Source organism: Hippoglossus stenolepis, chromosome 16 (genome assembly GCF_022539355.2).
Source record: "Hippoglossus stenolepis isolate QCI-W04-F060 chromosome 16, HSTE1.2, whole genome shotgun sequence".
In the NCBI taxonomy this organism is placed as follows: domain Eukaryota; kingdom Metazoa; phylum Chordata; class Actinopteri; order Pleuronectiformes; family Pleuronectidae; genus Hippoglossus; species Hippoglossus stenolepis.
The window spans coordinates 538,432-564,263 of NC_061498.1; the positions used below are offsets into that span (position 1 = coordinate 538,432).

Genomic DNA, 25,832 nt, shown 5'->3' on the forward strand with positions numbered 1-25,832 from the left:
GCAGGTCCAGAAAGTGAAGCTGATGAAGAAGTGCCTGAAACCTGTGTTCTGTGTAGTGACCAGCAGGGGGCGACTCCACTGGTAGTTTCTATAGAAGTCTATAGAAAGTGACTTCTCACTTTATAACGTCAGTAAACATTCAGGAGTTTCTGTCTCAGTCTCTAGTTTCAAGTCTTCTTCAAACAGCTGATGTTCATTTAGTGAATTATGATCATTTAGAGTCAAACAGACCATAAAGCACCGGAGGGTGGGGGGGGGGGATACCACAGTGGGATTGAACAACGCTGAACAACATGTCAAACTGAGGTTTCAGATCAGAAACTCACAGACCAACAGGTGACGTCCCGGTGGGTCGATACCTGGTGCTAAGAGCTAACTGCTCTAACGGAGGAGGAGGAGCGCTCACTCTGCTGCTACTTCTGGAGACTGAAACTCAAAGATCAACATCAGACGAGCACATCTGATCCACTGGATTTATACAGATTCAGACTTTTGTATAATTCATTAATTTAAACAGATACTGTTTATCCACTGTTAAAGAATCCATGACATAATTTCTGCTCTGATTATACATAAATATCTAGAAACATGTTGATGAAAGGCTGTAGTCTTATGAATTATTAATTATTCAGCAACTGAAAGATGTTTGCATGTCAGTCAAAACCTACACCTACACACCTACACACACACACACACACACACACACACACACACACACACACACACACACCCTTTGTGAGAGTTTGTTTAACAAGAGGGAAGCTCTTTATTATTAATGAGAGTTTCACACTTTAACCTCCTTTTCATTTGGTCTGATCATATTCACACAGGTCAGTTCCACAGTCTGAGGTCAGAGGTGCTGAGTCGGACGTGTCACCGCACCAACACGTTACTTTGTAATTTAGAATATGAAAATATAAATATGAAAATGTTCTTACACACAAAGACACACAAAGACTCAAAGAGTCAAAGAGTCAAAGAGTCAAAGAGGATGTTTCACTCTGTTGGATTTGTTGGAGCTTCAGTGTTGCTACAGAGTGAAGCATCTTCTCTCACAAACTCTCTGACAGGAAGTGACAGCGGCGTGCAGACACACAAACCGACTCCGCTCAGTGACCACGGACGTAACGGACGTAACGGACGTAACGGACGTAACGGACGTAACGGACGAACGGACGTAACGGACGTAACGGACTCCACAGACAAATACGTTTGTTTGTTACTGACACCAGCGACACTTTGAACCAGACCAGAGTGAGATTCTTCACTGATCTGTTGAAAGGTTTTTGTTAAAATATTTTAATATAATTATATAAATTAGAAACCAATCAATGCAAAACTATCAATTTTAATTCTAAGATTTTCTCGAATGTGTTTGTTAATTTTATTTTTCATCGGCTTTTCATTTGAGATATTTCTCTATTTCTTAGTAAATATATATATCCACATATTTATATTAATGTGTAAATGTTGAATAGTCTCACGTTTTTCTATCGTGTTTTTTTCTTGATCTGTGCTTCTGAAAATATGAAGCGTACAGGACACACACACACACACACACACACACACACACACACACACACACACACACACACACACACACACACACACACACACACACACACACACACACACACACACACACACACACACACACACACACACACACCTGCAGGAACACATACGCATGCCTGCCCACCCACTTCAGCTGTAATAAGCAGGCTGCGTTTCTGAAAGAGGTCGGCAGCGATTATGTAACCACTGGATCTCACACACACACACACACACACACACACACACACACACACACACACACACACACACACACACACACACACACACACACACACACACACACACACACACACACACACACACGCACGCACGCACATGCACACACGCACATGCACGCACACGGTGGCTGCAGAAACTGTTTGAACAGTAAAATGAAAACAGGCTGAATATTTCCTCTCAGAAACCATAGATGATAAAAATTGATCTGTTCTCTGCAGACAGAAGATCCTCAATCATTTTCAGTCTTAACTCATCTGCTTATTATCTCCTTAGTTAATCATTAATCATTAATTATGTGTTTGGTGTATTATAAAAGCAGCAGAGCCAATGATGACGTCTGCTTTTTATATTAACAGTTTAATATCTTTACTGTGACATGAAGCAGAGAATGTGTGAAGGTTCACTGATGATGAACAAATCATAAAATAAGGAACGTTTGTGGAGCAGTGAAGCTGCTTCAGGCTCTTCTTCTTGAACTGGGCAGTAGAGGTGGATTAGGTCGGGTTAGCATAAGAAGCTTTTACAGGTTTTTTGTGACATCGGTGCAGTTTCCACCTGAAGGCTTCAGGTTCTTTATGTTGAGGAGGATGTGACGGAGGAGCAGAGGTGTGAATGTGTTCATTTAAAGGGGACATAGCATGTAAATTCCACTTTGTTAGTGCTTCTACAGGTTAATGTGGGTATCTGGCTCATGTCTACCAACCAAAAGACTCTGGGAAAAAACACTCGCGCGTTTTGTTATAGTTCCTCTAAGTCAGACACGTCATGCTTGAGCGACTCGATTGAGCTTCCTGGGTTTTGTGTCGTAACAAGGAACTGGAAGTCTCCACCTCACCCCCCCGTCCCCCCACACTCATTACGCCGGGTTTACGCCGGGTTTACACCGGAGGCAGCGAGGCAGCGAGGCAGCGCAGCGCCGTTCCCAAGCACGCAGCCGGGCTGTTCACACGGGACGAGCATTTCTCCGCTGGTCAGCCCGCGATTCACTCACATGTGGCATTTGTCTGGATCGTTGGGACTGGGAGGCTGCAGCAGCTGCTCGGGAGCGACCGCTCGCTCTCCCGTGCGTGAGCTGGAATTTGTGTCAGCGCCACACAGCCAACAGTGTGGAGGACTTCCGCAGTGTTCAGCGCTACTGTAACACTAACACACAGAGCCCCCCACTGCTACGCCGGGGTACACCGGACGCGGAAGCGCCGCAGCGAGGCAGCGCAGCGCCGTTCTCCAGCGCGCAGCCGCGGCTGTTCACACGGGACGAGCATTTCTCCGCTGGTCAGCCCCATAGACTGTATATATAAGGTCAGCCCGCGATTCTGCTTTCTCCGCTTGTTGTTGTACCCGTTGAATGTCGGGGTTCGGGGTAAATGATGGTCTTCATAGCCCCCCTCTTTCTCTCTCTCTCTGTCTGCTTGTGTGCTTGTAGTGGGGGGGCAGAGGGGACATTTAATTATGTGATTGGGAAAATTAAAACTCCAGGACAACAGAAGGGGAATACAAAGTATGGGATGCATATTTGATAATTTATATCATATAAAATATGTAATTTATATCGTTTAAAATCATGGGGGGAGAGGGGGGAGGGGGGAGCTGGCTCATTAGCATTTAAAGGAACAGGCAGTCAAAACAGGTCGCTCTGTGGAGGGCTGTTTTATACAGGGTAAAAAGCTGTTTGAAATGATCCTTGTGGTATTTTGACCAAAGTATGTTACAGACATTTCATTAAGACCCCAAGGAACCATATCAACTTGTGGTACAATGGGCATGCTATGTCCCCTTTAAAAACAACAGAACGCTTGTTACCGTCGTTTGTCGTCTGATCTGCAGCAGCAGCCGTGATTAACCCTCGAAAAACTGATTGTTGTTTTCATGATCCTGTTTTAATCTAGAATAAAAGAATATTTACGCAGAAAGTCGACGCCTCGGTCTTCTCCCTCGTCAGGTTGTAGCATGTTTACAGCAGAGGTCAGAGGTTAACTCCGGCCGTCGTACAGATGCAGAAGTGATTCACACAGTTTTAGGTTCGCTGTGACTTTCCCTTCCTGATGATGTCGTTACCTCAGACATTCGTCACAAGCAAACCTCTATAAATCCACTTGCTCCTGACTGAACTTCATTCCCACGTTTCCTTCAGTGTCACTGTGATGCAGTGACAGTTACCTGTGTAACCTGGGGTTCACTGCAAGCAGGAGCTGATCATAAATTCAGCAAACTAATATTTTCAAATATGTTCACAACAAAAACTCGTAGCCTGTAGCGTGGCTCGGACTGAGCTACTTTTCTTCTGGTCCCTAAAGACAGAATATCACATGTAACCTGATTTCTTACCTTTGCAGTGCACGTAACGTTTTCCCGCCACGCTGTCCAGCACAGTGAGGGTCAGGTTGTCGGGTGTGTCGGGAGGAAGAGGAGTCCCGCCTCCTCCGCTGCTGCCACCGCTCTCTGTGATCAGACTGGCCTCAGAACTCTGCTCGTCACTGGACAGAGACGGACTGCGGACGTCTCCTCCTCCAGAACCAGATCCAGAGCTGTTAGCGCTGCTTGGTACCGTGACCGGGCCGGTCCCGATAGCTGAGGGCCAGGGGGGGGGGTCCTCACTGTCAGGGCTGCAGGGGCCAAAGTTTGTAAGCTTTAATTACGTGTCTCTGATAAAAAGAGGAAATGTGGAGGGAACTGTCGTGGATATTGAGTTTACAACAAGAAACCAAAGTACTGTTGCTAGAAACATTTTGACTTCGTAGATAATTAGTTCCGAGTGAACGAAAGCACAATGAGTTTGACAGACAGGTAAGTCGACCAATCATTTCAGCTGAGACCAATAAACTGATTGGATGAGCATTTAACAGCTCAACAACGTCTTCAAATCTGAAACCACCTCCGTCCACATGAGCGTTTTAGGTGCAAATCAGAAATGATCCACGCTAACACACCTGAAAGCACATGACCAGTGTCATGTGATGTAAACAGGAAGTAGATGGTCTCTTCTGCAGTTGGTTGCTTAGTAACAGAAGTGATGGTGAAGAGTCAGAGCAGAGATTTATTTTGTCTGAGCGACGACGAGGTGGAAGTGTTACCGACAGGAAGTGTTACCGACAGGAAGTGTTAGCTTTGTGTTCACCGCTGGTAGTCGAGTCATGTGACTGATGAGAACCAATCAGGAAGAGAACGTCTGCGTCATCGTTTCTAATCATCTCAGTTTCTGTTTGTCCAGAATAAAATGCAGCTCCGGAGTTTTTAAACTAATACGAGACCAGCGATGTTTATAAACTTTTCTGTTTTAATGCGTCTAAATTTCCAAAGTAGTGTGAACGCCAGGTGTAACCATAGCAACAGCAATGCCTTTTAAAACTACAGTGTCATAGTGTGGATGTAGCCGCTGACAGGGGGCCGGTCAGCTCACTCCTGCCCCTGGGGCCTTCTTACCAGTTAGTCCGGCTCTGTCCAGGTCAGATTCAGTACTAATGTTGACCCCCTATTGAAGGTTCAGTGTGTAGAATGTAGTGACATCTAGTGGTGAAGTGTCATGTTGCAGCTGAATACCCCCCCCCTTCCAAACTTCAGTCGTCAGTCGTCATAAAAACTAGTTTGTCCAGTCTGGGCTACTGTAAAAAAACATGGCTGCCTCCATGGGGCTAACCCTAACCCTAACCCTCCCCCTGATGTAAATATAAAGTATTTATATATAAAGTATTTAAATATAAAGTATGTAAATATAAAGTATGTAAATATAAAGTTCTTAAATATAAAGGCTCATTCTAAGAAAACAACACTTTGTGCAGTTTGAACACACCAGTGGAAACATCACCAGGATGATTTTATATAACCTGACTCTTCCCACTGGACCTTTGGATCAGAACTGCAGGTACCTGAACACCTCCCGGGCCTGGCCGCTCTCAGGGGACGTCTCCCTGAAGAAGGGAACGACCCGGGACAGACTGGCCCTCCGCCGGGACGCTCCGGTTCCCCCGCTGGCCTTGTCCGCCACCCCGCCCACGAAGCCCCCGGCCCGGGTCAGCGCGGTGGTCTGCTTCTTCAGGAACTTCTCCAGGGGCTTCATCCCCGCCGGCATGGTGGGGGGCAGCAAGAGTGGTGCTGATGGGGGAGGAGGGGTGAGGAGGGGTGAGGATGGGGGAGGATGGGTGCTGATGGGTGCTGATGGGTGAGGAGGGGAGGAGGGGTGCTGATGGGGAGGAGGGAGGAGGAGGGGGAGGAGGGTGCTGATGGGGAGGAGGGGGGAGGGGAGGGGTGCTGATGGGGAGAAGGGGGGAGGAGGGGTGCTGATGGGGGAGGAGGGAGGAGGAGGAGGAGGGGGGAGGGGTGCTGTGGGGAGAAGAGGTGCTGATGAGAGGGGAGGAGGGGTGCTGGTGGGGAGGAGGGGGGGAGGAGGAGGGGTGCTGATGGGGAGGAGGGGGAGGAGGGGTGCTGATGGGGAGGAGGGGTGCTGGTGGGGAGGAGGGGGGAGGAGGGGTGCTGGTGCAGAGACTGGCGGAGGTGCGAGCTGCAGGAGGCGGCAGGTGTCTCTACATCCTCCGGCCCTGCAGGTCGGCCTGAGCAGGTGTGAAGCTCCGAGGCTCCGCGAGGCGTCTCTGGAACAACGAGCCGACTTTAACCCATCGGAGGCGGAGGAGGAGGCGGGTGGAGGAGGTGGATGTGGGCGGTAGAGAGAGCTTCTCTACCCCGTCTGTCTCTGTCGGTTCACCGCGGTTCTCCTTCAACACAAACCCCGCTCCGGTGGTCCGGTGGTCCGCAGCTCCGCTGCTCCGGTGCTCGGTGCTCGGTGCTCCGGTGCTCCGCTGCTCCGCTGCTCCGGTGCTCCGCTGCCGGTGCTCCGCTGCTCCGGTGCTCCGGTGCTCCGGTGCTCCGCTGCTCCGGTGCTCCGCTCCCCCGCGGCCTCAGCGTCCTGCTCCCCGCTCTCCGCGCTCTCTGCGGCCGCCTCCGTAAACACGAAGCTCCGGCACCGAGCGACACGTAAAACCCGAGAATGTGAAGCCCCGGACCGAGCTGCTCCTCTGCGGCCTGAGTCCCCGCAGCTCTGCGGCGGTTGCTCGGAGGTTTGTCTGGTGATGAGCGACGGGTCGACGGTCACAGGTTCGATCCCCCCTCACACCTGGAGGAGGAGGAAAACCCGCCTGGCGCGGTGCGTTCGAGGACGGTGGGACTTCTGAGTATCAGAGGGAGGAGGGGGGAGGAGCAGGAGGGGGGATACTGCGGAGGCCCCCTGTTAAATTAGTGAAATGAATCGTAACGCCCCCAGCCCCGCCCCCGGGCTGATCTGCTGCAGTTGCGCGCTCCCGACAGACCAGGACGTGCGCGTGCACGTTTACTTCTAGTGCTGTAAATTTAATGAAGAAAATCCTGACGACAAAAAGATATACTTTTATGATCGTAAACACACACACACATATATATATATATATATATGTATAACACACACACATATATATACAATCACGTTTCTCTGTTGTCGTGACGATAGTTTAGTTATCTTGTAAAAGAAGTAAAAACTGAGTCAGCAGGTGAGATCATGTGATCGATACTGACAAACAGATCAATACATTTATTTGTATTGATCTGATGACGTCAAACACTAACACAACAAAATGTCCTATATACAAAGTTAAGACAAAAGGTGATTTATTTGTGGAGGGAGAACATTTTGAAATGTGATGTTTTCAGATGTTTGTTGGTTTTGTGACGACGTTAGAATCCGGTTTGTGTGTTTTTCTTGGTGATGAAGTCACTGATCATCGTGTGTAGCAGTAAAACTGTTTATCTGTCAACATGTGACCATCTGCTGACTGTTGATCCTCTAGAGACACATGACCCACCGTTGATGTGTTGGTCATTATGGGAGTGTTGTAACCTGAACAGGTCTGCGAAGAAAACACACACAGACACACACTACTCATCTTCACCCTCCAGTAAACAGGACTGCTCCCCCTGGAGGACACGTTACTGTAAAGTGACAGTGTTCAGTAAATAAAAGAAAAAAGCAGAAGGATCCTTTATAACTTCGTGTTCATGCTTCTGAGCTGATTGGCTGCGGCAGCCTGTCAATCAGTTTACATAAGTGCTCCACCCCCTACATATTCTATTAGAGAAGCAGGTGAGAGAGAGAGAGAGAGAGAGAGAGAGAGAGAGAGAGAGACAGAGAGAGAGAGATGAGAGAGAGAGAGAGAGAGAGAGGGAGAGAGAGAGAGAGAGAGAGACAGAGAGAGAGAGAGACACAGAGAGAGAGAGAGAGAGCAGAGAGAGAGAGAGAGACAGAGAGAGACAGAGAGAGAGAGAGAGGGAGAGAGAGAGAGAGATGGAGAGAGAGAGGGAGAGAGAGAGAGACAGAGAGAGGGAGAGAGGGGATGGAGAGAGAGAGAGAGAGAGACAGAGAGAGAGAGAGAGAGAGGGAGATGGAGAGAGAGAGAGAGAGAGAGAGAGAGACAGAGAGAGAGAGAGAGAGAGACAGAGAGAGAGAGAGAGAGACAGAGAGAGAGAGAGACAGAGAGAGAGAGAGAGAGAGAGGAAAAGGACAAAAAGATGAAAACACGTTGATCGTCAGTTATAATCTTTATTGATCCTCTGAGTGGACGACAACGTTCAACACATACTACACATCTTCATCACAGTGAACTGTCGGGTCAGCTCAGGTCAAAGGTCAAACACGTCTTTAAACAGCAGCTCGCGCTCAACACAGGAAGTAGATTCATAAAAAAATAACCACTAAGGAACATCCAATCAGAACAGTCGATCAACACATCATTAACAAATGAGCTGAACCAGACTGAAACTAAAGAGCGACAACTTGACAGCCCCCTGGTGTCTGGCTGCAGTATAGGCCATGAACCTCCTCCATGTTAGGAGATGGGACATGGACTAAATAAAAAAAAAAAATCAAAGTAGACGTTAAATAAATGTTTGTCAAAGATGTTACTGTCATTTCAGGTCGTTCTTATCTCACTGATGTTTGTTCAAGTGTTTCTGATCAGTTTGGTTCTAATATATTTGACTTCATGATCACTGCTGCACTTGCACTGCATTTTAGCTTAATATATATTCATATATATATATATATATATTTATTTATTTAAGGAGATGGTGGCATGTTGGCCGTGTTATTAACAGTCTGTGTTGTGTGATGCTACGATCGAACACATAACACTGTCTGTGATGAGGTCACCATCACAACGCTGCTGCCTCCTCACCCCAACACACACGTCCATCATTCATGCGCTCACCTCGTCTGACGGGAAAGAGGTGAAACTTTATTTCAGAAAGAAAAGTTTATAAAGGGTTTTGTGAATTATAACCCAAAGTTCTGTGAATACTGACGTTAACGTAGTTCAAAATAAAACTTACAGCATCTCAAACCGACAGGGAAACAGACGAGAACGTTAGAGTTGAACAGTTTACTGGAAAAGATTCTGCAGGTCAAATAAACAACGTTTCCTCAGACATGTGAAACAAATACAGTCATTTCACTCCTGCATTCACCAGTAATAATAAAAAATAACAGTATTAAAATCAAACAGGGTCGTGTCAAAAAAGAAAAGAAAAAAAATAGAAAGCCGCTCATCTTTTTGCCGTCGCTACTTCTCTAAATTAAATCCATCGTAACATTCCGAGTCCCTGCCGATGCGTTTTCTATCTGTTGCTCTAGAATCATTAGAATATGTTGGCTGCTCTATTGTATCTGCTTCTATTTACATTTAGGTTCTATTTACAGCGACGATTAACGGCCCTGCCCACGCAGCAGCAGCGCCTGTCAGACATTGTTTGTGCAACGTTTGTGCCGGCAATTGAATTTTCTCCAAAATGACGTTCAGACGAGTTTTCTCAACGTTTCCCCGCTCCGTGTTTCTCAGTTACTGTGCCGCTGATGTCTGAGGCGAGCGGACGGACGGCGTGCACGGAAAAAAGGCGGCGGCAAACAGTCGGTTTCATTAAATTAAACCGGATTTCTGCTTTGGCACGTCGTGACATGATGACACTGTTGATCATCAGGCTGCGACGTTCTTTGTTCTGTTGATCGATGAACCTGTCGTCTGTTTTATTGATGGATCAGTTTCACACAGATGTTCAGTTTACTGACAAAGAAAAACAATAGAGAACCTGGAGACAGAAAATTCTCTACGATGACAAAAATCGGAGATGTCGCTAATAAAACTCCCGTCCAAGGAGGCGGCGGCGATCGTCATGTGTAAGAACGCGTTGGTAACATCAGCGAGGAACATGAGCTGAATTCAAACTATAAAAACAACCGATCCACAGACTGCAGATTCTCACGTTTGTTCTTCCTTGTTCACGTTTTGCATCCAGACCACAGAGAGCCAACATGTAAACACGCCAACCTTCTGTTTCCTGTTGAACGAAACGGACTAACGCTGTGAAGTAAACACAGAAAACAACTTGACAAGACAAACTCAGACCGATTGTATTCTAGTCGACAGAAAACTTCACAGTTTAAACCAAACTTTTATCATATCGACTCAACTCCGATCGGCTCGACGTCGTCCGTCCGACTCTCCAGTTAAATGTCCGCAGGCTTTGAACTTGTTTTTTAGTTTCTTGGATGTTGCTAAAAAACACATTGGCTGGAATGAACCTGTGTTCCGTCGCCATCACGGTCGATCTGCCAAACCGCCACAGGGTCGGAAATGGGGGGGGGGCTCCGACAGTGACGCTGTGAGCCTCTTGCAGAGTTCGTCTTCATCCATATGTCCCTCGCTCGTTAATGCCGGTGGGGATCGCAGCGCCTCACAGACCCCTCCCATCCCGCTCCTGCAGACATAACAGAGGTTAAACCACCATGACCCCCCCTCAGTCTCACCGCAGGACACCCAGTGAAGACGTGCTCACCTGTTGTTTTCAGTTCAGAGTGAGGCTGAGACGGGTGGCAGGGAGGGACGAGGGGCGGGGTCACTCTGAGGCAAAGGGCACCTCTGGTGGGGGGGGCTTGACAGTGACGGGCTGGGACGTGCGGCGGGGGGGCGAAGGCTTGGGCTGAGCCTGCTGCTGCATCGTGTCGTAGTACGTCACACCTCCATAGGTCACCTGGGCCTGAGCCTGAGACACACACACACACAGTAAATGTGACACTGTTTGTTATGTTTTGTGCGTCTCAGTAGATTTAGCACATTGTGGCTGCACGACTCAACCAACGTATTCCTGAAGAGTTACATTCACAAGAGGAGGTCAGAGCTTTAGGACAGACGTAAGACATCATGTTCACATGAATGAGCCGAACAGCTCAGCAAGCTGAAGAGTGAAGCTGAACTGAGATCAGTTAAAAGACTCAGAAGTTATTAAAAACAAGAGTTTATCTCCAATATTCAGCAGGAAACTTTAAAACATGAAGAACATTCTGAACAGAGTTTGTGGATTTGTTACAGCTGCAGCTCTTCAGGTTCAGGAAGCAGAGGATCATGGGTAATATCAGCGTTCACTGGTGTTTCAGCTCAGTGGGACGACTCAGTCAAAGTCAACACATTGAGAGACTTAGTTTTTTCTACAGATGTAAAACACTTCATCGCTCAGACAGACCAACAGAGTTAATCCCCATGTGTGGCTCCAGGGGGCGCTGTTCATCAGTAACAGTTACATAAAGACAGTGATAACTTCTACCTGTGGGGTTGGGTACATGGTGGGGTAAGGGAAGGTCATGACGCCCGGTGGAGGGTAGAAAGGAGGTGGCAGCAGTTGCTGTGGTTGCCCGGGTGACAGAGACACAGGTGGCCCTGCGTAGAGGGCGGGGTTAGCGATCGGGGCCCCTGATTGGTGTGGGTGGAGACCTGGAGACGAGTGACGCATAGAAAATAAAACATTTATTCATGAATAAATCAGCTTCTGAAACAGGTGAAGAGAACTGACGCCACTGACCAGGGTGGGGGATGTGCATCTCAGGCGGGACCAGCATGCCTTGTGGTGGGATGGGGGTGGGGCCATCCCCATGAGCATAGATTGGTCCCTGGTACGACACTGAGGAAGAGAGTTAGTGCACGTCACAGGTCAGAACTCCTCGAATTATCAGTAACATCAGCAACTCAAATAATTATATCAAATTAAAGACATCGATCTTTTAACACAGAAACCTCAGATCTTTAGTGACCTCTGCTGGTGAGAAGGACAAAGTACAACTCCAGTCTAGAGACGCAGACGTTTTCGACCTCAACAGGTTTCTACACAAAACCTTCACTTCATTTTATAAATTACTAATTTTACATCTTATTTCATGAAACCTTTTTTTAAAAACTCTTCACATAAACGTATAAACTTCTTCTTCTTCATCTTACTGGGTTCGTAGTAGTGGCCATCCATCACTCCCAGGTGCATGGGCGGAGCCGGCTCAGGTACGGCTCTCTGACGTTGGGAGGAGTAGCGTTTGGCCCGACTAGAGCCGACGCCCATCTCCTCCATGCTGGAGAACTGCGGCGGGCCGGCGGGGATGTGCAGGGGGCTGGGGAGGCCTGCGGACACAAACAGGAATCAGCTGGGACTCAGGGTTCAGGGTGGTTAATCGTTGCCAGGATGTGCGCTGCTGAAATGACGTCACGGTATCTTTTGTGTTCAGCCTGGTCGTGAACATCTGCATTTTTTAACTAGGCACCTGCTGCTAGCGCTCATTTCAACATGGATGCCTTCGATGGGCAGGTTCACCTTAAACATCTCATCAAGTCGTCGGGAGTTTTTTATACTCAGAAAAACATCTGGTGTATTTCAGGTCATGTGACTCAATTTTAACAGATAAATATTTTTTTCAAATAAAAATTAGAAGTGAGAATAAATTGACCCGACAGATGTGACTCACCTCTCATCTCAGAGCGGATGTACGACGTCGGACTCTGGTTCCAGCTCTGTCCGGCCAGACTGAGTCGAGCCACGTCTGCGTCCAGCTCGGTCAGCCCCCCTCCCCCGCCACTTCCCGTCTGACTCGGTCCGTCTCCTGCTCCCGTCCAGCTCCTCCCTCCCGCGCTGCCAGGGGACGAGGCGTTCCCGCCCACTGTCGCCTCCTCCACGGACGGCTGTTTGCTTCCCAGGTCTGTGGGTCGAGAGCGAGTCCTGCGAGCCAGCGAGTAAGATTTACGCTCCACCGGCCGCTCTGTGGGAGGAGAGGCTTCCCGATTGGCCACTGATGACGATTGAAGGGAGGTGTCAGAGGAAGCTGCCAATCCAGAGACAGAGCGGTCGGCACCACCTCGTTGTTCCTTCTGCTGTCGTCTGGGTGAAGCAGACTGATAACCGCCCGGCTGTGACAACGCCACTGTCTTTACAGCGCTGGAGCTCAGGTCCTTTTCCTCAACACCCGGTTGGCTGGTGCCACTGTTCTCAAAGACCAGGGAGGGACCCCCCCTTCCTCCACTACCACGCCCTCCTCTGCTGACCACACCCCTGTCGCCTGCAGGCTCCGAATGAGCTTTAGGGCCCTGTCGCTCTCTGGGATGCATCTGGGGTGTGTTTGATTCATCATTCCTGTAGTGGGATTGAGGTGGGAGGTGCATCTGATTCTGGTGGGATGGTCTGCTGCGGGAGGGTGGAGGTCTGGAGGGGTTGTTGCTGCGCTGAGCGGAGGAGAGAGGGAGGGAGGAAGATGATGTAGAGGAGGTGTGGATGGATGAAGGTGGAGGAACTCCTCGGTTTTGACCTCCACCTCCTCCTTGCCAGGATCGGACTGCTCGCTCTCCTCCTCCCTCTCTCCACCGTTTGTCTCTGCCGGGAGACACACTCTGTCTGCAAAGACAAGACGACGCTCAGATTCAACACGTTTAACTCTTGAAGGTCAAAGTGTCTTTAACCCTCTGGACAGCAACGTTTTTTTATATATATTTAAGAAATGTTAGTTTCTTTTTGATGCGACATCGTCACCTGTTCTCAGGACTTTCTTTCTCACCTTGGCCTGCGCTGTCTGTACGACCGGTCTCCTGGGCCGCCGCCGTTTCTGATGTCATAACCATAGATGGCGATGAGCTCCTCGCGGCTCTTGGGCGCCTGCTCTTCCTCCCTGAACTTGTCGTGCTCCCAGCGACCCTCGTCTTTCCACAGCTTCCTGTTCCGACCTTTAGGTCTGATGGGACACAAAGAAGACACGTGATGACGTTAAAGGCACATTCCACTGAAAACTTTGACTGTCAAACATTTCACCACTCAGAAGTAGAGTTGGTGAAAGTGCAAAGTACGAGCAGCCGTAACACAGTGAACAGTCGTCAAAACCACAACTTAAACAACGTGGGTTAAAACGGTTGTTTGTGTTGAATCTTATGAAGAAAGTCACTTTACACAAAGCAGAAAACAAAAAGAACCTGTTGTTAATTTGGTTTTTTATCTTAAGCTTCATCAAATTTGTCAAAACGACACGATGTAACGTCCAGATTGTTAACCGATGTTAACCGACATCATTGTTAAATGATGACCTTAATAATAAAATAACAGATCTGCTTCCTGTACCTCTCCTCCTCCTGAGCGTGACCCCTGACGTCGTGCTCGAAGAACAGACCCTTCCTAGGGATGTATGCCGGGTTTTTTCTGTCCTCGTCATCGTCAAGCTTTTGACCCGGTTTCCCTCCCACCTTCGTTTCTGGGTCGTCTGTGGACTCCTGCACAGAAGAAGAGAGCGCAACAGTTCAACCGTCTGCTGTCGACCTCACGACACAAGCGTTTACTCATATACGTAGATTTGGACGGGAATGCGTCGATATGTAGCACAGTTTACATTCGTCCTTTATTCAAGTACATAACAGTGGAATCATTTTTTTAACTTAAGGACCAATGGTGTAACTCATACTGAACATTTGCAGATGTCGTGCAGGACATCAAACAGTTCAGCCAAAAGTGGCACATGCAACATATTTAGCATAATTTCTTTTCAGATTCCGTTTGAAGCAGCAGTTTGATGCCGTGATCACTGAAACAGACGTAATGACTTCACCTGTCCGTCGCCGCTCTGTCTCTCTCCGGTGAGATTTTCCTTCTCCTCGGCTTTGCTCTCCTCTTTACTCTCACCCCCTTCCTCCCTCTCTGGCTCCTCCTCCTGCTCCTCCTCCTGCTCCTCGTCCTGCTCCTCCACCTGCTGCTGCTCCTCCTCCTGCTCCTCCTCCTCATTGACTTCTACCCGCTCCCCCTCCTCTCCCGGTGCCGGGTCGCTGGGCGCCGGAGGCTCTGACTCGCTGGCTGCTGCTGCTGCTGCTGCTGCTGGGGCTTCTTCGTCGCTGAACTGCTCGGCCTCCTCTTCCTCCTCCACTCCCTGCGGACACAACAGGGTTTAACTTTTCAAAGATGCCACATAAGACACTTACATTTTATCAACGACACTTTATTTATTCAGTGTATTGTGGATTTTGCCTCAGTGTGTATGTTTATATATTAATAAAATGTATGTTTTTGTCTGTTCTGTGTTTAACATCAACCTGGGACTACAGATGAAAAACAGTCTAAGAGACGGGTATATTCATATGAACCATTGTGCTCATATACATGAATGTACACTGTCCCTGCTTCACTCTGGTTTGGGGTTATTTGACCCTTGTAGACACCTCATACACGGACAGAGCCCAGTCAACTTACACTGTGAAGCCTTTTACTGACTTTTCTCTTCTACACATTTCACTGGAACTGTGGGACCCACGACCGACTTGTTCAGTGATGGAAATGAGTGAAACAAGTCTGAATCTCACAGAGCTGATGTCAGTGAGTTAATTAGTTTGCGATCTACCTCTGAATGGGAGCCGTTGTCCTCAGGATCTGCACTTTCGTAGTCAGACAGGACAGCTGAACAAGAAGCAGAGACAGAGGCAGCTGAGTGCAAGAGGATAAACAGGATTCACAGCATCAGACGATATGACGTCACCAGCACACGATGGCAGCGCCTGTGTCTGAGATACTTTGGCATCATTTTTGTACAACAGTCGTCCATCTTTATTTACAGTCAGCAAGAACAACATGCTGTCTTTTAGTTTCTGTTTATTGATCCAGCAGTTTGACAGTTATGCAGGTTCTAGCTATGAAGTAATAAATATATTTACCTTCTCCCACTCCATCTTCACTCTCCTGCAAAAAGATGGACAAAAAGGAATTAGAGACAAAAACTTTGGATGAAAAGCAAAAGTGATCAACATGTTAAAAACGGACTCGTTACTTTGGCTTGAATACATTTGAGGGGAATTGTCTGTATTTTATATTTTGCATAATCAAGCGTCACCTTCCCAACATCAAGGAAGAAAGTGAAGCAACTGAACTTTCTCCATCGCTGGAGTAAATGTAGAAAACTTCATCCAACACATCTCATCCTCCTGACGTGTCCAGGCTCATGAGCCTTTCCTGGTTTGAACCTGTTTTAAGTTGATGGTTTTATATTTGATTGGAAGGGAAATCTTTGACTTTATTAATGAGACATGCGTCGGTGTGTTTTTCACAGGTACAGACGATAGAAACAACCTTCAGAGGGAAACTTTCATACTTTCAGTACATTTCAGTCTGTACTTTACTGCAGTTAGGAGGTTGAATCAGTACTTCAGTGTCTACTGGTCACAGAGGAACATGTGACTCCTCTGGTATGGGTCTGGATGTCCAGTATCAAAGCCCAGAGGTCCTCTGAGATACACTGATCCATCAGAACCAGGAGCTGGGCCATCATCCAGGTCACGTTAACTGCTGCCGGACTCAGGACGGAGCACAGACACCCCCAGCTCCTAACTCCCGGGCGGCAGCTCGGCCTGTCCGGCCCGGAGGACCGGCAGACTACCCGGGACAACCCGCGTCTAACACCGACTGCAGAGCACGTCACCGGGGAAATGGCCGCTGCTGTTTCCTGTGTGAACTTATTCAACTGGCGCCAACTCGCCCGGTTGTCACAGTGAAACCCGGCTCACGTCACTGATGCAGATTCAAGTGAAGAGCAAACGGTTCAACAGCGAACTTACTGACACGGATTCCTTCAGTCACAACACCACGCTGCTCGATTTACTGATTAGCGGAGGATTCCTCCGTGAACACCGGGCCGAGAGGACTCGACCTGCGGGAGAAGTGCTCCTGCCCGAGGCGTCTGTCCAGGCTCCTGCCCGGGACACGGAGCCCTCGGCTGGGCGAAGCTAACGTTAGCTCCTGGAGTTAGCCGCTACTCACACATTCAGACTCCGCGTTGTTCTTGGGCTCGGGTCGAACCGCTGGGGCCTCCGCCGGCTCGGGCTCTCTCGCCCGGGTCTTGGTGGTCGGGGAGGCCGACCTCCCGCTGTCCGAACCCGAACCGGACTCGTCGTCGTCCTCGCTGTCCTGGGACGCGCGCCTCCTCCGTCGCCGCCGGTCCGCCATCTTAGGGCTCGAATGGTCGAAACCGGAAGGCTCAAAGAATTGTGGGTAGTGAAGTTCTTCTTCACTGGTGTTTTTAAGGATGGACTCAGACGCGGGTTTTTTTTTAATCTCCTGCCACCTGCTGGAGTGTAAACGGTAATGCCACTGACACTATTTCACCAGATTTTATATTTAACACAATTTAGTTGAAAATCTGAAAAAATTTAACGATGATCTTTTAGTTCTTTGATCCTTCAACCAAGAATAGAAATACACAGAATAAATAGAATAACAAAATAGCCAAATACATAATAAAGAAGTATGTGCATTAAACTGCATTACACTGCAATATTGGACTGCATGGTTTGGCATCATATATATTTTGTATGTCTTTCGTTTTGGCAGCAAGTTTTTACAAAAGCTCAAGTTTACCGAATGAGTCTCAGATATTTCTAAATGATTTAATGGTCAGATTTTGGTTTTAATCGGTGAAGAGATATTAGATTTGATGTGTTTATCTGCAGGGGGTTCGAGACGCTTTGTCTTCTCTTTTCTTCAATTTACAACCACACACACTTTTATACAATCTATGGCCGACACACAGCACAGCTCTAATAACGACGCTAGCCATGCTAACTAGCTATGAGACGAGCCCTTCCAGACATCAGGAGCGATACGTGACTGACGAAGCATCTGTTTTGGTCCAAGACGCTCGTACGACATCTAGTGGCAGTGAATATTATATATAACCTTTAAAATATCATGAAATACGACAGGTTGGGATTCAAAACACTTTAATCAGGATTCATTTTTAAAACACATTTTGATAAACATGTTAAATGGGATCTGCAAATTAAATCTTGACTCTGTTCTACTGGGAGACGCACAGAGACGATCATCTCGTTATTTCACCGTCCTCTGGGAAACACTTTGTCCTCTTCAGTCCAAACCCCTTGTGTTCAGTGTGATGATCATCATGTGGACACTGTGGCTGCCCGGCAGAGTCGATCCGGCCAGCTCAGATTTATCGGCACCAAAGTTTTCCAACTGAATGTCAACACAGTTCATGTTCCATCTGCGGAGCAACGGTTCAATCGACCAATCAGCGCTGAGACAAGATGAAGAGGAGGAGGGTGGAAGTGAGGCAGTGACACAGAGCTGAACTGAAACCACCTTCAAACATCTGTGATAACAACAACTACTAAAGAGACATGATGTTAAAATCAGCCCGTCTCCCCTCCAGGCAGAAATCTGATGTGATTGTGTGTTTGGTTACTTATTGTATCTATTTATTCATTTATTTTGTTGTACTTCATTTTACTATGGGCTGTATTCTATTCTTTCAGTGGCCTCTGAGAAACACCATTTCCCACAAGCCCACAGATCATCACAGCTTTACCTTCTCTCTTGGTACGTGGTCCAGAACTGTGCTCTGGGATTTTTCCTCAGAAGAAAAGCAACAGTCACGAGAACATCTTCGAAATCTGAAACAAGTTTCAAATGTTCGCTTAGTTTTGTGAGAAATATTGTATATTATATTGGACATAGTTTTCCTTTACAGCTGTGATAAACTTGCATTCAGCTGTTGTATATGAACTGACCTCGAGGCTCGTAGAAAACGTCTGATCCCAGGATTATGTCCAGTTTAGGAAGCAGAACGAGATCCGGGGAGACCTCCCCCCAGGTGAGACCCAACACGACCACATCACGCAGGCTGTTAGCATCACAGCTTCGCCTGCAGTTCTCCAGACACAGCGGAGTCCTGGCGCTGTCCGACAGGATCACCTTTGCACCGCACCTGGCGGCCACCACACCTGGGAGACTCACACCTGCACCGAGCTTTGGAGAGAGAGTAAAGTGCTTTACGTTCATGTGTGAGCACCCGGGTCTCAAAGGGACATGTTCTCCCCACCTCCAGCACTGTGTTGTCCTTCAGCTCCTCCCTGTGGGTCCACAGATACTGAGCCAGCACCACCGCACACGGCCACACGTACATGCCATACTGTGGATCCAGAACCTGAGAGAGCACGGACTGACCTCAGCTACAGACACGGACACACATTATGACGTCAGTTGATGAACATGTGGACTGACCTCAGCTACAGCACGGACACACATTATGACGTCAGTTGATGAACATGTGGATGACCTCAGCTACAGAACGACACATTATGATGTCAGTTGATGAACATGGGACCTCAGGTACAGACAGGACACATTATGATGTCAGTTGATGAACATGTGGACTGACCTCAGCTACAGACACTGCACATTAATGTCAGTTGTGAACATGACTGACCTCAGCTACAGACACTACACACATTATGACGTCAGTTGATGAACATGTGGACTGACCTCAGCTACAGACACTGACAGACATTATGACGTCAGTTGATGAACATGTGGACTGACCTCAGCTACAGACACTGACAGACATTATGATGTCAGTTGATGAACATGTGGACTGACCTCAGCTACAGACACTGACAGACATGATGTCAGTTGATGAACATGTGGACTGACCTCAGCTAGACACTGACAGACATTATGATGTCAGTTGATGAACATGTGGACTGACCTCAGCTACAGACACGGACACACATTATGACGTCAGTTGATGAACATGTGGACTGACCTCAGGTACAGACACTGACACACATTATGACGTCAGTTGATGAACATGTGGACTGACCTCAGCTACAGACACGGACACACATTATGACGTCAGTTGATGAACATGTGGACTGACCTCAGGTACAGACACGGACACACATTATGATGTCAGTTGATGAACATGTGGACTGACCTCAGGTACAGACACTGACAGACACTCTGCGCTGTTGTCTTCAAACGTGAACACTTTATAAGCTATGCTAACTTCGTTAGCTCCTGTGGGATCCATCGCTCCATCGCTGTGTGAAATAATCACATCATCGGTTATTGATCAGTAAAAATTAATGAGTCATTATCCTGTTGAAACATCACCAGCAGACACTTTGTCTATTTCCTGTTTCCGCGTCGACCCTAGCAGAAAGCAGGTTAACAGCCAATCAAATCGAAGTATACGCCTGGCGGGAAGGCACATTCCACCCTCAGACCAATCAACGCTTTGCTTCCTGAGCTTCTGTAGCCAATGAGGTTTGTACTGTGCCACATGGGCGTGTCAGTAGCAGAAGCATCGTGTGTGCAGGCAGCTAGCTGCTGTTAGCTGTTGTTAGCTGTTAGCTGTTAGCTGCTGTTAGCACTTCATCATTAAAGAGTCACTCTTCTCTGTGTTGGTTAAACAGCTTTAAACAGATTCACACCGCTGAACCGCGTCTCTGGCTCGTGGAGGCTGAGCGGGGAGAACAGCGCGGCTAACCGGCGACCAGCGCAGGCTAGTGGATGTGATTGTGTGGTAGCCCCGGGTTAGCTTCATAGCTAACTGAGCCAGCGACAAACACCAAGAGGAGGAATGAACCATAAGAGTAAAAAGAGGATCAAAGAGGCGAAGCGGAGCGCCAGGCCCGAGCTGAAGGACTCGCTGGACTGGATCAAACACGGGTACCACGAGACGTTCGACCTGTCGCACCGAACCGTCAAGGTAACTGTCAGCGGAGCCCCGGGGCTAGGCTAACAGCTAGGCTAACAGCTAGGCTAACAGCAGGAGTGCAGCTGGGCACAGCTCCGGTGTTACGACTCATTCTGTGACACCTTTAATTCTCACAGAGTAAAATACTTTACATCCAGTTGTGTTGGCATCAACATATACTTCAAGAGAAATACAACGTGTTGTGTGAAAGAGAACTAGTGATGATTGTGTTCATCACATTAATGCTGCTTCAAATACATCAGTTAGTACATCATCGTTTTTTAGTGGATTTATGTCCTGCATCATAAAGTGGAATACGATAACCAGTGCTGAAATATAAACAAGTACATTTATCCAAGTACTTAACTTCGTTCAATTGAACACACTCGTATTTACCTAAGCGTGTCTTCCTGCACGTCACCATTAGAGCTAACTGGTGCACGGAGCCTGTTCATGTGTTTTCTGCTGCTGGGATGGATTCACTTCTGTTCACCTCAGAAATCCACCAGAGCCTTTAGAGAGAGAACTCCACATGATGTCACACTCCTGTCAATCATTGGTCATAAACCAACATGATCACAGCAGCAATTCCACATAAAAAGTACTTAGTGGGATTTAAATAAATATCTATCTAATATCCCAACAGCTGTAGATTAAGTTTGAACTTGGAGGTTAGGTTCGTATCTTAATGATTTAGCTGGCTGTGATTCTTCCTCCTGCTCCCACACGAGATCTGTAGTCTTTGTCTGGGATTCTGCCTCAGTTTGTGCTCCCTCATCGTGGACCAGTAATCTGATGTATGCTGTGTTTCAGGACAACGTAGAGCGCGTGGACACCCTCCATCTCAGTCCTGAAGAGTTCATCCGGCGCTTCGAGCGACCCTACAAGCCCGTCGTCCTGCAGAACTGCCAGGAGAGCTGGCCCGCCCGAGAAAAATGGACTCTGGAGCGACTCAAGCGCAAATACCGCAACCAGAAGTTCAAGTGCGGGGAGGACAACGACGGCTACTCTGTGAAGATGAAGATGAAGTACTACATGGAGTACCTGGAGAACACCAGGGACGACAGCCCGCTCTACATCTTTGACAGCAGCTACGGTGAACACGCCAAACGCCAGAAGCTGTTGGAGGACTACCAGGTCCCCGTCTTCTTCAGGGACGACCTCTTCCAGTTTGCAGGAGAGAAACGCAGACCGCCGTACAGGTTCGTAAACACCAAACTTATCTGTCATCTGCCCACGTTAATATTTATTATCAAAGACATTAATGTTGACAATTACTTCAAATAAATATATGAACATGGACACAAAAACACCCACTTTTATACAGACACATGAATAATCCTAAAAGACACTGCAGTAGAAATGTTCCTCAGTGTCTACTCACTTCCTGTGATGTCATTTCCTGAAGAATCTTCGGATGCTTCTTATCTTTAAAATCTGTACAACCTCTGTTTTCAGAAGTTTTAAGCATTAAATTCACTTTCCTACAAAAGTCTGTAGACGATAATGAAAAGTGTTGAATTTAAGTAAACTTTAAAAGTCTACTTAAATTTAACTCTGTGAAACCTGCAGATCCGTTAAATCACTCTGAGATAGAAGTGTAAAAACCGTTTCCTCCACCACAGATGGTTCGTGATGGGTCCGGCTCGCTCCGGCACAGGAATTCACATCGACCCCCTGGGCACCAGCGCATGGAACGCCTTGGTTCAGGGTCACAAGAGGTGGTGTCTGTTCCCCACCAACACGCCCCGAGAGCTGATCAAAGTGACCCGAGAGGACGGAGGCAACCAGCAGGACGAGGCCATCACCTGGTTCAGTGTGGTTTACCCACGAACGCAGCAGCCCAACTGGCCTCCAGAGTTCACGCCACTGGAGATCCTCCAGAAACCCGGGGAGACGGTTTTTGTGCCTGGTCAGTGAAGAAACACAGTTTTCTGTCTCCATCATTATTTAAACTCGGTCCTGTTTTACCAGCCAACCAATCAGAAACCAGACTGGTTACCTTGTACATTCTCAGTAGCTCAGCACCTGCGTGACCTAACGGGCGTGTTGACTGTAGGGACAGCGACATGTGACAACATGCAATGACACGGATGTGGCCTAGATTCCCTTAATGCCAACAGAGCTAATGTGATGAGGACAGATTAAACCCTCAGCTGCTCCTCGTGCCTCCTTCCAGGATTTAGACTTTACCTGTGTGACTGTAGATTAGACCTTGGTCACAGTGAGGACAACACGTTGTTCTGAACAGTTAAATGCAGCTTAATGTTTTAAAGACAGACGTTTACTATTTAACTCACCAACAAAGTTAATTTACATAAGACCCTTTTCATAATCATAGGTTAAAAGTCTTTAATTTAAAAAAGCCTTGTTTGGTTCAGAGCTTCAGACTCTTCAGTTCAGTCTGAAGCTGAACATCAGGTGTGAAAGGTTCCTCAGAGCAGAAGAGGAGTTCTGGGTCTGGATCAGACTGAACCTGGTTCTGTTGGTTTGCAGTGAAAACACTTTGTTGGATAGTTTGGACTTTTGGACCAATCACAGGAAGTAGAGACAGAATTAAACAGTAGAAGAAGAAGAACAGGAAGCAGCTGCAGTCTTCACCTCTGACGATATAATGTTAGAACCATGAGGACGTTCATTTGGTGTATTTGAACTAGTTGAACTATAGATGTTTTATTTCTGTTATTTTATTTTCTTCTGTCCACATTAAGTTCACTTATACCGGCACCATTGAATTTATATACAGATTATTTTTCCCTGTTACACGTTTCAACCTGAACCAACAAAGTATGAAGCAGCTCTAAACATCAGATATGATTTATTGTTAATGTCTGATTTCCAGTCGGTTGATTTATTTTCCCTCTGATGTTAATGGTAACTAGCTGTGTGTCTGCAGGTGGATGGTGGCACGTGGTCCTCAACATGGATACAACAATCGCCATCACTCAGAACTTTGCCAGCACAACCAACTTCCCCATCGTGTGGCACAAAACTGTGCGAGGACGACCCAAGCTGTCCAGGAAGTGGTATCGGTAAGATTCATCTCAGTCACTCACAGCATAAATGTGTTGTTGTTTACAGCTCATCCACACCGGCGTCGGCCCTCATCACCAAAAGATCTGGAACCTCCTCGTGTTTCCAAGTTGACGTCTTCGTCTTCTACGTGTACGGCTCCTCTTCTTCATCCTGAGATGTTTGTGTTCTTCCAGTTTCACGTCCGTCACGTGTTAGAAACCTCATCAACACGTCCACTCGCTTCCACACATTGTCCTGCTGTTTCCTCACATGGACTCACTCTGACATGTTACACACATTTTACCAGGAGGCTGCAGGAGAAGATCCAGAACATGTCCAGAGACACTGACTCAGACGTTTGTTCTCACATAGAGAACCTGCAGAACACGTCAGAAACGAGTTCAAAGTTCAGTGAAGGTCTGAAAACAGTGATGAGTTTAAAATCTACAGTTTGAGGATGTCTCCTGATTCTTCTTCATCAGAAATCGTATGATTTAACAGCCTGACAGAGTTTGTTGTTTTGTGGTTTCAGTGTTCTGAAGCAGGAACGGCCCGACATGGCGGTGTTGGCAGACAAAGTTGACCTGCAGGAGTCGACAGGCATCGCCTCAGACAGCTCCAGTGACTCTTCATCATCGTCCTCCTCCAGCTCGTCCGACTCTGATGTATGTGCTAAAACACACACAAACCTGTGTGTGAAGACAGATCTGTGTATATTCATATTAACGTCATTGAAGGTGGTGGCAGTGGAGATTACTGAGACCAGGACTAGTTACTGGACACAAATGACCCAGAGGACTAGTTTTGTCTTATTTGAAAGATTAAATCTAAATCAAACGAAGAAACTGTAATGTATACACAAGGTTTTGGATTTGATAGTGAAGTTTAATTTGCATAATTTTGCATATGAATCCGACGAGGCGTCTTCCTGCTGTGTTTGATCTAAAGTTGAGTCTGAACACTGTTCCACACAGTCACCAGCAGTCATGTCAGCCGGGTCTGAAGTGAGTGCAGCCAACAGGTGCTAACATGTGACACACGTGTCCCGTCGCTGTAACCCAACACGTCTTGAACATGTTGTAACAGTGCGTCCGTACACTGTGTTCCCGCAGGCAGAGTCAGGCTCTGAGGGCGACACCATGTCCCACCGCAGGAAGAAGAGACGCACCTGCGGGATGACGGCCAACGGAGACACTAGCGGTCAGGACGACTGCGTCAGCAAGGAGAGGAGCTCGTCACGGTGACCTCCCGCCTCCGTCCACTCGAACCCCCAGCGGTGACTCCTTCTCCCAGCTGCTTCAGGTTCAGTGTCTGAATCCCAGAGTGACAGCCATCTGGCTGCCTTTAGAGCCAAGATGGCTGCCGCTGAGAAGCAAGGTGTAGATAAAGGAGGAGGATGGACACCTGCCACCATTGTGCTTTATACACCAATCACGATTTTGTGTCTCTGATGTGTGAAGACGAATTCTAGCCAATCACAGACGGTTCTGGTTTGGTAGGTGGGTCTTTAAAGCTCTGCTGTTTTCTTTTGTGAGCTTGTGCTGAGACGGAGAGAATGTGACGAGGGTCTTGTTTAAGAATTTAATCTGTCGACAAGTTCAGTCGTCAGAAGTTTAAACTTCTGCAGGTTAAATCTCTGAAGTGGTTCTGAACGAGATTATCTGTGCACGTAAAACTTTATTAAACTTAACAGGAAACAGGTCGTTAACGATGACGTCACAGCAGCAAGTGTAAATCTGAGAATCTGCAGCTCAAGAAAAGTAGATTTCTTCCTTCAATAGGACAAAAAAGGACTTAGATTTTAAAAACTTAATATTTTCTGTTGCTTGTCCAGGTCACGTCATGAATTAATTTCTGTATCAGTTATTGTTTGATTCTGCAGGAATGTACTGAAGAACATATCTTCTCTACTGGTTTTTCAATCCAATACTTGAAGTTTGACTGACGGGAGTTAAATTCTACTCAGTGTGACAATAACAACATTTTAAAAGTTAATAAAATAATGGTTAGAGTTAATTTGATGTTGGTCTGTCGTCTGAAGCTTCCTGTAATATTATAATATAAACAATCATCGCTTCATGGTTGAGAAGCGAAAACACAAAATCACGTTAAGTTAACAACTTTACAGAGAAATATCAAAATATTTGAAAAACAAAAGTGAAGTAAAAAAACTAGAGAATAAAAT

At 47.2% G+C, this 25,832-nt stretch overlaps 4 protein-coding genes across 7 annotated transcripts in view; 1 reads left to right on the forward strand and 3 right to left on the reverse strand.

Annotated features, from left to right (window-relative positions):
• Positions 1-5,950, reverse strand: part of rapgefl1 (Rap guanine nucleotide exchange factor (GEF)-like 1) — a 22,889-nt gene extending 16,939 nt beyond the window's left edge. The window contains exons 1-2 of the mRNA XM_035180595.2: positions 5,658-5,950; positions 4,120-4,397 (exon numbers count right to left, since the gene is read on the reverse strand). Of these exons, the coding sequence (XP_035036486.1) occupies positions 4,120-4,397; positions 5,658-5,860 (481 nt within the window). The 5' untranslated portion in view covers positions 5,861-5,950. The remainder of the gene's footprint in view (positions 1-4,119; positions 4,398-5,657) is intronic.
• A 2,389-nt stretch (positions 5,951-8,339) lies between these two features.
• casc3 (casc3 exon junction complex subunit) lies at positions 8,340-17,112 on the reverse strand. The gene is made up of 12 exons (XM_035180593.2): positions 16,897-17,112; positions 15,798-15,822; positions 15,488-15,543; positions 14,705-15,019; positions 14,224-14,372; positions 13,670-13,843; positions 12,590-13,509; positions 12,075-12,248; positions 11,662-11,760; positions 11,407-11,573; positions 10,642-10,848; positions 8,340-10,563 (listed from the first exon to the last, which is right to left on the reverse strand). Exons 1-11 carry the CDS (start codon positions 17,080-17,082, stop codon positions 10,702-10,704), a joined length of 2,412 nt encoding a protein of 803 aa, XP_035036484.2. The 5' UTR covers positions 17,083-17,112; the 3' UTR covers positions 8,340-10,563; positions 10,642-10,701.
• A 726-nt stretch (positions 17,113-17,838) lies between these two features.
• LOC118123288 (probable methyltransferase-like protein 23) lies at positions 17,839-21,114 on the reverse strand. 4 transcript variants are annotated; one of them, XM_035180621.1, is made up of 5 exons: positions 21,029-21,114; positions 18,974-19,078; positions 18,663-18,900; positions 18,461-18,545; positions 17,839-18,169 (listed from the first exon to the last, which is right to left on the reverse strand). In XM_035180621.1, exons 2-5 carry the CDS (start codon positions 19,055-19,057, stop codon positions 18,001-18,003), a joined length of 576 nt encoding a protein of 191 aa, XP_035036512.1. In that variant the 5' UTR covers positions 19,058-19,078; positions 21,029-21,114; the 3' UTR covers positions 17,839-18,000. The 4 variants fall into 4 exon arrangements, with proteins under 4 accessions (XP_035036512.1, XP_035036509.1, XP_035036510.1 ...); XM_035180618.1 differs by lacking the exon at positions 21,029-21,114 and adding an exon at positions 19,868-20,230; XM_035180619.1 differs by lacking the exon at positions 21,029-21,114 and adding an exon at positions 19,868-20,230 and having other exon boundaries at positions 18,974-19,103.
• Positions 20,236-25,663, forward strand: jmjd6 (jumonji domain containing 6, arginine demethylase and lysine hydroxylase). The gene is made up of 6 exons (XM_035180609.1): positions 20,236-20,644; positions 21,446-21,834; positions 22,258-22,544; positions 23,529-23,664; positions 24,180-24,312; positions 24,760-25,663. Exons 1-6 carry the CDS (start codon positions 20,516-20,518, stop codon positions 24,889-24,891), a joined length of 1,206 nt encoding a protein of 401 aa, XP_035036500.1. The 5' UTR covers positions 20,236-20,515; the 3' UTR covers positions 24,892-25,663.
• Positions 25,664-25,832: the final 169 nt, after the last annotated feature.

Bases quoted from the DNA above. Each gene is read 5' to 3' on its own strand.
- casc3 (XM_035180593.2), bottom strand. From the start codon at position 17,082: ATGGCGGACCGGCGGCGACGGAGGAGGCGCGCGTCCCAGGACAGCGAG. The intron at 13,510-13,669 runs GTGAGAAAGAAA...TTGTCTTTGCAG, and splicing joins TACAGACAGCGCAGGCCAAG to ACAGAGTGTGTCTCCCGGCA. The intron at 10,849-11,406 runs GTAGAAGTTATC...TGTGTGTCTCAG, and splicing joins CCATGTACCCAACCCCACAG to GCTCAGGCCCAGGTGACCTA.
- LOC118123288 (XM_035180618.1), bottom strand. From the start codon at position 19,963: ATGGATCCCACAGGAGCTAACGAAGTTAGCATAGCTTATAAAGTGTTC. The intron at 19,079-19,867 runs GTCAGTCCACAT...GTGCTCTCTCAG, and splicing joins TGTCAGTGTCTGTACCTGAG to GTTCTGGATCCACAGTATGG. The intron at 18,901-18,973 runs GTGGGGAGAACA...CTCTCTCCAAAG, and splicing joins AGGACAACACAGTGCTGGAG to CTCGGTGCAGGTGTGAGTCT.
- jmjd6 (XM_035180609.1), top strand. From the start codon at position 20,516: ATGAACCATAAGAGTAAAAAGAGGATCAAAGAGGCGAAGCGGAGCGCC. The intron at 20,645-21,445 runs GTAACTGTCAGC...GCTGTGTTTCAG, and splicing joins TGTCGCACCGAACCGTCAAG to GACAACGTAGAGCGCGTGGA. The intron at 21,835-22,257 runs GTTCGTAAACAC...CCTCCACCACAG, and splicing joins AAACGCAGACCGCCGTACAG to ATGGTTCGTGATGGGTCCGG.